Genomic DNA, 13,985 nt, shown 5'->3' with positions numbered 1-13,985 from the left:
ATTGTCGGATTTATTATACCTCGGGGGAATTTTAATTGCACCAGATTTATCATCAAGCGCACGCGCGATCTGATGGACGTGAGTTTTAAATTCGGGTCGGTTTTTTGTTTTTTTTTATACGTTTCATCGTAAAAATTTAAACCCTTTTCGTTCGAATTCGATTTACCAACTCGGCTTAGAAGCTCTGTAACTATCGTCGAGACGGTAGATCTCTAGGGCGGTAAAGCTTCTTTCTGATTACCACTCGTCGAAATGTGGATCTCTAGCTGCTGACTTTACCGTCGATCAGCACGAGGCACCGTCGGTTTCAACGAATCGACTATATACCAGCCATTCTCTCGCAGAGCACATTCTTACCCTCGAAATTCAGCCCAGTAGTTTTCCCTGAGAAAACCTCAGATCACGGAAAATCTACTAAAACTTAGCACCAATATTCCCTGGGAATCTCAGGTTTTTTCAAGTAATTTTAATGATTTTTCAGGCATTTCGAAAGTAAGATTCCTCATTCGTAAACCCATGAAATAACGCTAATCATATTCTCAAAATAAATTTTTGTTACCAATTTCTAGTATTATTTTTTCTTCAAAATTTATTCCTGCACTGATATGTTGAATGAAATATTTGTTTACGGTACAAGAAATTTCTTACTTTAACAGTACTATCAACAAAAAAAAAAACAAATAAATCGTTCACTTTTCAAATAATATTTTGAGCCAGCACAATCAAATTCTTCAAGATTTCCAGCTTGTTTCGAAAGAAAATAAAAATACCAGTTTTTGAGTTTTTCATGTCAGTTGTATTGAATCGCCAGATGATATTACTATAACATCTTTTTACGTTTGGACAATTTTATGGGATTGTAAGTCTATTGGCTTCGTCGTCTGTAATTTAATTGCAAAGTTCAGATTCGAAATAATTCACTTGCCAATTTTCCCACCCTTCGGATGCTGACCAATTCCCTCGAGTTTTATCGTCGATCTATAAAAAGCAACAAACAGAGAACAAGAAAACATCGACACCTTCTCGAATCTCGTTGTACGCAATTTTTCTTTTTTTTCTTTCTTTCATGTATGGTTTTTTTATTTGTTTCGGTCATCAGACCTCACTTATCTTAATAAGACAAAAAAAAAAAAAAAAAAATGAAAGGAACAAGCTAGCGTATCGCTGACGGTAATTTCACAAAACAGAAGATAAATCATCCATAATTCGTCACTTCAACACCGTGTAACCGGACAAATAAGGAAAACCGTTGTAGACGTAAACGGGCCTGTTGAAAGCAAACGAATTTGCGACGGCAAGGGCCGGGTTTCCAAAATTATCATCCTCCGGAAAGGGTGTCGTCGGTTCTCTGCTCCTCGGTGTCGTCGTCGTCGGTGCCTGGGTCGTGGTCGTTGTGGAGATCGTGGTCGGGGTTTCGTTTTGGGGCCCGTAAGTGTTGGGGGGTACCGGGGGGCCGTAGGACCCAAATTTTCCTGGGCTGAAGGACTGACCGGATGGACGCCAGCCTCGTGGCCGATACGGCGGCGATTCCGCGGCGGAAAGGCCGATCACCAGAGTGAGGAAAAACCACTGAAACGAAAATGGGCCGGTCTGATTAACGGTTCGAGTAAATAATCGGACGGAGGATGAGATCGGTTCGTCGATTCCATTACCTTAGGCGTCATGGTCGGCTTCGTCTGTTCCCTTCGCTTTTGACTGAGTCTTTTTCGAAAGTCATTCTCGACTATATGCCCACCACCCCACCAAACCGGCCCAAAACGCGTCCTGAGATTTGGGACCGCGCATACAAATCGCGAACTACCAACCGATTTCGTGCCCCTCGTGGCCTCACCGTCTCAGTTTCTCTCTGGAGGTTGCGAAATGCGACTCCACGTTACAAATCGCTGATCGCGATGCCGCTAGCGCTGAAATTATTTTGCAGGAATGAGATTCGACGGTTTTTGTACCTCTGCTCTTCTCGTTCGATGAAAAAAAAAAAAAAAAAAAATCAATCATCGACGGATCGGAATTGGACGATGATCCAAAGATCGTAGGGCCGAAAATCCAACGAATCACGATTTGTGGCTCGACGTATTGCAGACTTTTACATGCCTCTCAATCGTCGCGAGATCACGTACCGACGAAATGTTGGTCACTGTGTGGTCATATTTTATGAAAGCATACGTGATGCTGACCGGGCCCGCCGTTAACGCTAGTCGCATATTAAAAAGGGAGTTTGTAAAGTTCTTTAATCAGAGGATCGCTAAGGCTTTGATCGTCAAAGGCAGTCGTAACGTTCGATTCATCGGCGAAATTGATCAAGAAGAGTGACTGAGACTGGAATCGGTTATGACACAAGCCCTCGGCTTTGATCCATTTCGATTCGAACTGTCGGCACTCTTTTCGTATAACGTTGGTACGAATCGTCGGTGATGTTCGATTCGCACGATGTTTCGCATCGAACCGCGTGCGGAATTCCTGATTTCAATGTCACCGCTTTGTTAAATCGGTGTGTAATATCATCTCGGCGAAACAACGAGAATGAGGGAAATTACGGCATTGTGTGTTTCGCAATTTCGACGTCTCCCGATTTTTCAATAATATCAGTAACTCGCTGACTTTCAGAAAAGTTTCACGTTTATGGATACAATTAAAAAAAAAAAAAAAAACCTACCGAAAGTAGATCGAACTTGAAAATATTCCGATGACGTATTGATCGATAAATTGTGAAAACAAAAAAAAAAAAAAACAAATCGGCAATTTTATCAACAATATCAATTCACATAATTATACGTTGATATTTTTTATAAAAATTTCATAATGAATTTTGGAGCTTCGTGTGTAATCAGGTCAAATCTTGTTCAAAAGTGATCAGAAGAGGAATTTTTTACGTTGATAAAGTAACTACCTCAGTTTGAAAACCCCTCGCTAAATTTCTCTCCGTATCGACTGCTGAATGGGAGAATTATTTTTTCACTGAGCGTGGAACATCGATTTTCAAGTAACGCAAAGCGTTCGTGCAGAATTCTAGAGATGGCGACAGGAGTTTGTTTCTAGCCAGAGATTTAATGTCAGAGCACCTGTAACTCTGCTCAGAATTTAGTTCCGGACTCATTTTATAAGTATTGAGACTTTCTTATTTCTATTTCGAGATATAATCGACTCGAAACATAATTAATTCGAACGATAAATTCCTCCTATATCTGAAATGCATATTCAATACAAATATCGTTGTTTTTTTTTTTTTTTTTCTTTCTCAAGTTCGATATGAAATATAATATTACAACGTTGCGTGCTTTATAATTGCAAGGTGAGAAAAGCAAACAGACGTCGCGGTTGTTATCCGAGTAAATATTTTCCAACAGGTATTACCATTGTTGAATCATCACGTCGCGTCGCCACGTCGCTCGGCCGTTTGACGAGCTGGAAATGATCATTCGGCTTTAATGGAATTTCGTCTTTGACGTGGATTGCACTGTACATTAACACAGGACTGTAACGTAGCGAACGTGCCTGTCGGCGACTAAGCAATAAACACCAGCATGCATTATGTATGTACACAGGATTGAGTTCTGTGACTGTGAAACAAGTATTTGTACCGCTCGCGAATGCTAATCAGCGTAAACAATTGACGTGTCTGCGAGTCGAGTAATTAAAATTTTACCGAGTAAAAGTTACGGCTCTAAGCTTTTTTCATAATCATAATAATGATAACAATTGTATCAGATTTTTCGCAGCAGAAAAATCTTTGCAAGTAAAATTCAGGAAGGAAAAAGTATTTTTTGAATGCACGGAGATAAGGAAAAAGGTTTGTTTTTTGTTTGTTTGTTTATTTTTTATTTTTTTTTTTTCTTGTTTGGAGACTCATGTGTTTCGAAGAATTTTATTACCCTCATTAACGTCCGTAATTGGTATTTAGTCGGTCGAATTAATCCGGTTGAAATTAAATCCAGCTACTCGGTGCGAAATTAAGGGTAGCTGCAACGCGTGACAAAGTATAAGTCTCAGAATGCGCATCGCGTGTAGGTGGGGAAGAGAGAAGGAGAGCAAAAGAGAGAATGTGGAACTCGATAAAGGCAACTTACAACGTAACAGGGTTACGCTCTCGACGCCATAGATAATCTGAGCATAAAGCGGGCTTAAATGGATATAGAGAACGAGTAAATCCCGACGAGTAAATTCTGTTAATAACCCAAGTGCCGGTGCAGCTCGAACCACCTGGGCCACCTGGAAACCAAACCTGAACCCTTCCGCACCCCCGCCTCAGTTATTACGCCGCCATGCAAACTCCCCGCGGAATTTATTACAACTGGAAAGGACTAAAAGAGGAAAAGAAAATGAAAACAAAAAAAAAAAAAAACCACCCTACAGTTACCCCGGAATTCGGTTGGGCCACTTACTGCAGCGGGCGAATATAACTATGGAAATAATGCGCTGTACCAACCAGGAGATCCACTCCGGTCCCCCAAAGTACTCATAAAACGGTTACTTCACCCTGTAAAACATCCCCTCATAGACGTTCTGCGCAAGTCGTGAACACGAGGGATGAAACGACGATCTTAAATACCGTAGAAATTAAACGCGTGTATTTGAATCCTTGCTTAGAAATATCCTTGAAGACGGAAAAAGGTGGCCTGGGAAAGTATTTCTTTGTGGTAGGAATTGGGTAAGGGTAAAAAAAACACTAGAATCATCGATTGATGGGAGGACCGGAATATCGAGTGTTCATTCTTGAAATTGAAAAATGGGGCAGGTTTAAGTATAGAAAATTGTCAAGACATAAAGTCGGAATACAGAATGACAAAATTTAGTATTGTCAAAATCTCTAGAACGGTAATATCGGGAATCAGTATACGATTCTATAGTTCGGCATTTTATTTTTCTGACATTTGTATTCTTTTATTTTTCTATTGAGTCTTCACTTCTCTAAAAATTCGATAATCTGTTCATTCAATTTTTTCATCTTTCTTTATCTTGACCCCCGCACTGTCATTTGCCGGTTTTCAAAAAAAGAGAAAGGGTGGACTTGGCGCGAGTTGAAAATAAAAATGGACCGGCGGAGCGGGGTTTTTTGGACATGGAAATTGAGGCGGGCCTAATAGACTTGTAAAGAGGGTGTTCGGGGTTTTTGAAAGCGAATCTGATGGCCGTCGGTGAGGACAGGACTGGAATTGGGAAACAGAAATTTGCGACTTATACGGGGCTGCTACTCCGATGCAAATTGGTAAAGTGGGCTATTTGTTCCCCACAAAGGCGTCGCTCGGCGGCGCTCTTCTTTCCTTGGCGTTCCATCAACCTTGTCCTCGGGATTTCTCTCCGCCATTCCGAAGCAGCAATGGCATGGTGGCAGCTTTGTCCCAGCCTCGAGATGATCCACGCAGTATATTTTTATGGAAATTTCTACAGCATCCAATTTCAAGGTAATCCAGTCGGTCCGCCGCGACGCATTCGTCCTTTTCACTGAAAAACAAAAATACAAGACCATTGCGAAAGAAAGGAAGAGAAAATATACCGAAATGCAAAAAAAAACCCGCACTTCTTCTCCACCCAAAGTCCTCCGGATCTTTTTTTGGCCGGCGGCTCTGACGCCGCATGAATGAGGACCCTCCAATTCGCCTCTCCGTTACTTTCTCTCTCTCTCTCTCTCTCTCTTTTTCCCCGGTACAACTTCAGCTGTCCCAAACCAACTGGTGCGAAAAAAATTTGGACGTACGAAAATTCGCGTGTGCAAATTATACTGCCGCATTGCGTTTTTCACGTTGTACAAAGGTGCTTCACCAGCTGTTGCCAAATCGTTGGACTAATTGAGCTGCTGGTAAATACCGTAAACTGTTGAGGCCATGCCTGTTGGTCCAAAAACCATGAAAATTCGGATCCGGGAGTGGCAGGATTCGTTCGGATTTGTTCTTTGCTGGAATCCATTTCGGCGCTCTTCTTCGTCGTTCTTCCAGCTGTGCGTTTCCCCTTCACGCACGCGTGTACGCGATTCACTGACGCATACGTGCGCGTTTCATCAGAGACGAAGGAGACGTGGAGAAGGGGATGAAATTCCGCAGGCAAGTCGCCTACACCTATGGCTTAATTAACGCACGTCGCGGTGTCGAAGTTATGCGAGAACGCGAGAGCATCCCAAAATACTTGCCGCTTATAACACGCCGAGCGAATTGTGTTGGGTGCGTTTATAACCCGGTCCCGAACACGCGTGTTTATAACACGCGTAGTTGTATTGGTGGGTAAAATGTCACCCCACGTCGAAAATTCTCAGTAACATATAATTACGATCTCACACGTGGATACTGCGCAGCTATACCTTGGGCACTTATATTTTCACGTCGTTCCTCGTATCGCATACCGGAATTCCTACTTGTTCCCAAAAGCTGTCCTGCGCCGACTAATCGACCCAATAATTTACTTCTCAACCTGCGACGAGGGTCCTATTTGAGGGCCTTTAATGCTCCGTGATGAAAAACGCCGAAGAAATTTAATTTTTTTTGTACACGCAAGTTCCATTTTACGAAGATTATTTGCACACCAAGGTGGTGATTGGAATCGGAACACCGAAATTCTAGATCAGTTGATGGTGTTGGATTGACTCGAAATTATAGTCCAAAGAAGTATATGTACCACACCGCATTTCTCTTACAGTGGCTACTTCGTATTTTCACAATATTCGAATTTCACTTTCATCGATTCCGTGAAATTCTAATTGTTCGCTATCGTATAACCTTGCTAGATCAATTAACGGCATCTACAACCTAGCCGAAGTTTCTCTAATCTAGAGAGGAGAAGAGCTACTAGTAGATGATAAAGTCCGGTTATATCCACCGGGTGCAAAGTTTCCCGTTCGTTCCGTGCCGCTGACAGCCGGTGTTGGGCCGCGAGGCAGGACTTGGGGAAACTGGTTAACTTTGAACAGCACATTGTCAGGTCAGCGGGAAGCGGCATTTAATGATCGTCCCAAGGAGAGTGTCATTTTCCGATAAAGAGTTAGGGAAGAACGGATATTCGCATGGTGTTTGGCGGCGGGTTTTCTGCTCCACTGACTTTGCGGTCCCTGCAGGGGAGGGGAGGGGGGGGGGGGGGGGCGAAAAGGGTGCGCAATCCTTGAGGTCCCTGAGGTCTTGATCAACCGCAGCTAACTTCCGCCGGATTAAATTACTCAGCCAACGTTGCGGCGCCATGCGGTGCAGACGGGCCACGGATCTTGGGAGAAGAGCTCATCCTCGGATATGGTACAACCATCCCCGCGCCGACGCAGCGACATCCTCTTGTTACAGCTGTAAGTCCCGGTGTAATCCCGGGCCGATAACTCGAGGGCCACACTGGAACCAGATCCGAAAACGCGCAGGGCAGTAAACCCGACGCAGCTTTGTCGAGTTACAAATTCAGTTTCACTATGGAATCGAATAAGCCGGTCCCTCGACGTTGGCGATAAATTTATCCGCTCGAGTATAACCACCTATGCGTTTACTATTGTGTACCACCTCCTCATAGCCGTACGACCCGATCTACCCTCGCAGGTTGTTGTTGCTGGGCATCGATTCAGACGCGATTAGAGTCGGCCACCGCCGGAGGTAATTTATTCGACCCTTGGCTTTGATACTCTATAATACCCGTGGATTATCATCGGTGCTGATAATTCACCCCGTCAATTGCTCATGTTTATCGACGACGTTGTACGTATGAATTGGAACGCCATCGTGACACTCCATAAATGTCTGCCGAAGCACTTCACCGGCTACGAGGACATGTAAGACCGTGACAGAGGTCAGCTTGACATAAAAAGTTGAGATACAAGATCTGAGCTTTTGAAATGTTGATGTTTGACCCACACTTGATACCAAATCCGCGTGATTCTAAGATCCTTGGATAAACAATAGCGATAACTTACCATTAATAAAATGTTCGAAGGCATGTGTAACTCGGATGGGTCTGTAATCCAAAGATGTCCGAGATAACACTAAGTAATCAGTAAGATATCTTCCTGCCTCATTCACGGCGATGAGTTGAGCTCGTTGTCGCGAAGGAGAGAGTTTCGGCTACGGTTTTGATTCAAGAGAGTTACTCGCAGAGATGTCTCAGCCAGTGGAAATTAATGACTTGGTGAACCCACTGGCCGAGGAGATCTAGGAGAAACAACAGATCGTATCAATTAAATTGAACCTCCCTGGCGATCAAAGGAAGCTTGAAACGAGGGTTTATAAAAGGCGATGGATCGGTATATATGCCTCCAGGTTATTTAGACGGTCGTCAATACCGGTTAGTGTATAGTAACATAGTATAGATGTGAGTTGGAACTATATCATATGAGCTGAAAGGACAACAGCTCCGACCAATGTCTGAGTAAATGAATTACCGATCTTCTTAAAGTATTAGAAGACAATATTTCGGAAGCTTGATCATATTTTTACAAGCTTGTACATTCGCTTCTGTTAGCTTCATAGCTAACATTATAGCTTTTACGACATATGAAGTCGTAGCTTCAGTTTCAGCAATTCGTTAATGAATACCAAGTGCGTTGGTAGTCGAGAAGCAAGCATTGCCAAAAAATCGACGTTCTAATGTTCTTTACCATATTTGCATAAAGGAGATTCGACTACCTTTATACTAGCGAGTGATTCGGCTGAGTTGTAGTGATTTGCTCTGCACCGATTGACCGTCGCGATGCATTCGCGCGTTGGGTCTTCTGTCGTGAAACCAAATTCAGTTGATTTCGAGGACCGATTCCTCTCACTTTCCCTCAGGCACTGTATCGATGCGACAAGAATTTCCGTGTAATGTCGCAAATATGCGATGTCTCGAATGCTGTGCAGTTAATTGAAATATTCATAAGCTTACCAGACGAAGGGTGGGTGCTAATTGCGTTACAGTCGCCGCGAAAGCCGTTAAAGAAAATGGCAAGAAGATTCTCAGAATACGCCGACGGCAGAGTGAGCAGACATAATACGTATATACAGAGGAAGGTAAAAGGCTTTCGTCTCAATGTATCCCTCGTTCCTGAAATTCTCCTTTCCCCATTGCTCCCTCTTCTCCCTCTCCAATCTCCTTCTCCCCGGATGCGAAGCGAAGTGGATATACATGAATGTATGTACACGGTATACAGGCAGATACTCGCCGAGGTAGTAGGACACGGCTATAAATGATATTAAAATCTCCCCTGATTACTCTTGTAAAAATATGCAAATCCATTGGCGAAAAATGTTCCTCTCTCGGAAGGGGATCATTCCAGAGGCACGGTCGGCACCGAGGGTGGAGAAGAGGTCCTGAAGGATCTCGCTTCACGGATGCAATTTGCTCGCTCACGAGTATGCGTATCCGTCATTCCATTCCGTGACTGCACAGCGCAGCTTAGAATAGCGAACACCATGTTTTGAATAAATAAATCCCCACCTCAGTTCCCGTCTGCTTCCATGAACAGTTAATTACGGGTTGTCCGATATTGGTCTTTTCCCTGCGTTGGTAGACGGCGCAAGCTTTCGATTCTGGAGTATTACTCGATTCGCTTCAAAACGCGACCTTCGCGAGGAGGATCCCCTTTAACGTCATAGAAGTATCACTGCGGCCACTGCTGCAGAAGTGAACCCCCCGAGGGTTCGAGTTGCCCGCAGTGTGGAAGAGAAGAGTCGAGGCGGCGGGGATTAGTGATTTTAGCCAAGCGTAATTTTGGCTTTTCAAACTTTTAATCGGCTTTATCGTGCTTGAAATGAGTTCCTTCCAAACCCATTCTCTCCTCGTTGCCCCAACGCGGGAGACAGATAGGGAGGTGGATAGTTTAATCAACTAATTTCTCTATTTAAGATAGTTTATCTCCTCTTTCGAAACCCTTCGAGATTCGACCTCGTACGGCATTGATGCCGGAATATCGTTCAATTAAACACCGAGCGGCAATGTCTGCACTTCACGCGTCGATGATCGCCCCCAATCCTTTTCGAAATGCTTTTAAAATTCTGCTCGAGCCGGAACTCGGTTCCAACGATCCCCAGATAAGAACGATCGGAATCCAATCTGAGCCAATTCCGTTCCGCTCTCCAAGGAGACTGGTCCGCAGGAATTTTTCCAATTTCATACCATGGAATCGTCACCGTTTTGACTGTCAGCTGGATTCTTTGAGTTGCAGCTCGAGCCTCGAGTGCATGAACGTGTTACAATCGTAGGTGAAATGAAGAATATCAGGATGATTATCACCCCTTTAAAGTCATCGGTTCGACCAACTTCCCCTTTCGAATAGCAGACAACTCATATTGAAACGAACTCGTTCATCAAAGTCCTGGTGAGTTATCGCGACGTCGATTTGGGCGAAGCCCGATTCTGCAACTGGATAGGCAGACAAACTCCAAAAGTCTGGTCTGATTTTCCTGGCAGAACCTGAGCTCCGGAAGCCGCAGGAATACCTGCGTGTATTGTATAATACACTCGGTTGGCCGGCATTGTTCACCCGACCCTTTGCCCAAATTTATTACAAGCACTGCTACACACGCGCCCCCGTTTGCGGACTTCCCGTTTTTAGGGCTGGCATAAATCCCCGTGTTTATGAGTGACCCGCGGGCCACGCGAGCCTCGGGGTCCTGTCGTCCAGCTGAGCAAGGGTGTTGATACGCCACCGCAGGGAGCCCTTACCGTTGCGAAGAAAGCTCCGTCGCGTGGACCACTAGCGTCAGGTGAGCACGGCTACGAGATTGGCCGGAAGTAGGATCGATCGGATACTTCGCAAGCCTTTAATCGCGAGAATGAACCCGAAACTGGTTCCGGACTATCCTCAAACCGAGCACTCGAGTAGCTTGCGAAAGAACGGAGAGTTCGTGGAACCCGCGAAACAGAGGATCAGACTTTTTAAGTGGCATTCGAGAAAACCAGAAGGGTCGGGAGGGGGAGGATTGAGTCGATTCAAAAGACGGACCGTCCCCTCGGACCTAACTTGGCCTTTTAAAAGTTCATTCGTCTCGCGGTATTTGCTTGAAGGAGGACCCTGGTTTCACATCACACGCGTGGCCATGGTTCGGTTTGACCTATTTTTCAATCCCCGGCGTTGGGGACAAAAGAATGGAAGGCGCATAACCTCGTTGAATGATAAATCTCGTCTTTGTTGTTCGAAGGTTTTTCAACTCCATCACGTTCTCCCTTGATCCTTCATACCTTGTGTTCCACGGTGGATCTCAGGAGTTTTGTTACCGGTATCCTGTCCGAGCGGATGGAAGACCACCGGACAATAGAACGCCGGTAGAGAACTTGGCTCGAACTCATTCAGTCGTTAGTTAACACAACTATTTGGTTATTCAGCGCGCAGTCGACTCGGCGAAACCTTCCCAGGGGGTTCCGACTTAGCAACGCTTCGACAACTCCCAGGACTCAGGCTCCAATTTCTCCTGGGTCTGGTTAGACCAGCTTACGCTGAAAAAGCTCCGCTCGAAATGCTCACGAAGTGAGACGGCCTGCCCCCGAGTTATCCGGAAAGGGCTGCCCTGATGGACGGACACAGAGGAACCTGTCGCCCAACTTTGGTACAACTGTATCGGGGGTCCCGGCGTGTTCCAGGGGCGAGCATGCAGCCTGAATACACGCGATAAATCCCCGCCGCCAGGTTGTATAGCGGCAATCCGAGAGGAACGGTGTACTCTGGAAACGAGGTGAGGGGCCGGGTTTTCCGCCCCCGTTTCACCGTTTCCTCCCTCCACCGACGGTCAAATTACCGACACTCGAGGCCATAGACCTCGAGGCCGAACGTCCCCGGTAACGCTGTGCGCGAATGCGAATTGCAGTTCTTTGTCCCCGGGAGAAGAGCCTCTTTTTTCACCCGTATCCATCCCTCCGTAGATATATCGGTCCTCTCTCTCTCTCTCTCTCTCTCTCTCTCTCTCTCTCTCTCTCTCTCTCTCTCTCTCTCTCTCTCTCTTCCCATTTTCATTTCCCCGGCAGCTCTTCTTTCGAGCGGTTTTTATCTTCCATCCTCCCCCCGCGAGCAGTTGTGTTCCAGTGAAACGAGTAATGAGTTTTCGAACAATTGACTCGACCGGAGTAGCCGAAGAGGGAAGAGCGGAAGGAACGCCGGCGAAGCGTTTATGCAGCCAGTTAATTCGAAACTATAAACAGAACAGCTATTATTTTTCAAACCTGAACTACGATCCGGACCGGATGCTCCGCGCGGGAAGAAACTTTCCTGGTTTATAATATCCGGTTCCGTTTCGTTTCCCAGACTACGCGTTCTTCTCTTCGCGGTCCGACAATCCGTACACGAATGAACGAGGACGCCAAAAGGATCCTGGAATTGGAATTGTACCACCGCGATACCAGGACTCCCAGTCGTAAGTCACATTTATGCGCCGATGCGAGTGACACTCGGGCATTCATTCCGCCGACGGAACGCGGCCGCGTGCGGAGACCCGTCCCTGGATCGAACATTACCCGAGCAACCATAATCCCCTGCTTTCTCCCTGTAATATACCTACCCTCGCTTACTAATCTCTGACCATAGTGCCTGCCTTCCACCGTCGTGCTTGAATTAACTCGTTACTTCGTACGCGATTCTGCCAAAGTAAGCTCGACGATTTTTTTCCACCCCTCACCCTCGGTTAATGTTTATTAAGCGACGGAAATTAGCAAACCTTACACCCTTGTAACGATTCGAGTATATCCGCGTAAAAATCATGACAAGGATCGAACGGAGTGGTGTGTTCCTCAGCCAATTGCACCTGTCATCTCAAAAAGTCAGGCTCTTTCTTGCTAAGCTCTACAAGAAGCACGACGTGCTGAACCGCAAAATAGCAGAGGATAATTCAAGAAAGACGATTTACATTTGTAATTTAAACTCGAGAAACAAGACTTTTTTTTACAATTGTAACTAAAGAAGACGATTTATACGTACTATGTTAATTTTACAAACATGCTTTTGAACAGAGAATATACATTTTAATTTTAGTGAGCGATTGACCAAAGGATTCGACGAATGGTTGTACAATTTACGTCGTAGCTGTTGGTAAAAGGTAAAAAACCACATATATAATACAATTCTTTACAAATTTCCGTTTTAACTGTTAATTTTTCTTATAAATGAAAATATCAAAATATTATACATGAATATTACAACCTGGGATAGGTGGGCATATCCTTATATACAAACCTTGAGGATATTTCGTAAGAAAATAATTTTTCACGCTGTTAATATCGATTGCACTTCTTGAAAGAGCTTTTTTTCATCATTTACTATGAGTGTTTTTTTCAAAACCAACGTTCTGTGGAAATATTTTCGGGTATCTAACCAGTGAAAACCGTTCACAGATATAATGTTAAAGCTGTCAAACGACATTGCAGGATTTCAATGACAAGATTCATCAAGATAATTTTTACAGAAAGTTAAAACGTAATGCTTGAATTACGACAAGGAATTCGTGAAAAGCACAGATAGATTTTCTTCGTTTCTGACATTCTTGTAAAAGAATGAAAAAAAATGTTCGAAACACTCCATTTCACTGCATTACGCAATTAAGATGAACAAAAAACGCGGCTCCATTCCATGACGATTTATGCGATTCCGATTCTGCAATAATTATAACTTCAAGATTTCGTTTACACAACTCATGGCTTATAATTATTACGATTTCAATTCTACAGAAGAACGAAGCTCTTCTTTCTCAGAAAAATAAATCGAACGATTGAATAACTGAGGGCGATCGAGGTTGAGGCGTAATTAAAAGCCGAGGGTTGAGGGATGTGGTGATGAATTTTAATGATCTTTGCAGGGGCATTCAGGCGGTCATACCTCGATAGAATTGTCCCTTCTTTCTCCATTTCATTTCTGTTCATATTTCATTACCGGGCTTGGTTCTCGGCCTCGTTTCATTTTTCCTCGCATTTCCTTCTTTTTTTTTTTTTCTTCATCTACATCTTGATTTTCCTCGTCGCGGATCGATGAACGATCTCTTTTTTCACAAAGACGAGGCGAATGTGCGTACCAGTCGTTAAACCGGCGACTATATTTTCCATTCATCTGTCAAGAGCGTCAGGTGAGTATT

At 44.4% G+C, this 13,985-nt stretch overlaps 1 protein-coding gene across 1 annotated transcript; it reads right to left on the bottom strand.

Annotated features, from left to right (window-relative positions):
• Nucleotides 1-593: 593 nt before the first annotated feature.
• On the bottom strand, nt 594-1,742 carry LOC124185972. The gene is made up of 2 exons (XM_046577232.1): nt 1,653-1,742; nt 594-1,569 (listed from the first exon to the last, which is right to left on the bottom strand). Exons 1-2 carry the CDS (start codon nt 1,662-1,664, stop codon nt 1,210-1,212), a joined length of 372 nt encoding a protein of 123 aa, XP_046433188.1. The 5' UTR covers nt 1,665-1,742; the 3' UTR covers nt 594-1,209.
• Nucleotides 1,743-13,985: the final 12,243 nt, after the last annotated feature.

Source organism: Neodiprion fabricii, chromosome 7, assembly GCF_021155785.1.
Source record: "Neodiprion fabricii isolate iyNeoFabr1 chromosome 7, iyNeoFabr1.1, whole genome shotgun sequence".
In the NCBI taxonomy this organism is placed as follows: domain Eukaryota; kingdom Metazoa; phylum Arthropoda; class Insecta; order Hymenoptera; family Diprionidae; genus Neodiprion; species Neodiprion fabricii.
The sequence above is the reverse complement of the archived record's forward strand: the minus strand, read 5'-3'. Positions and strand labels throughout refer to the sequence as shown.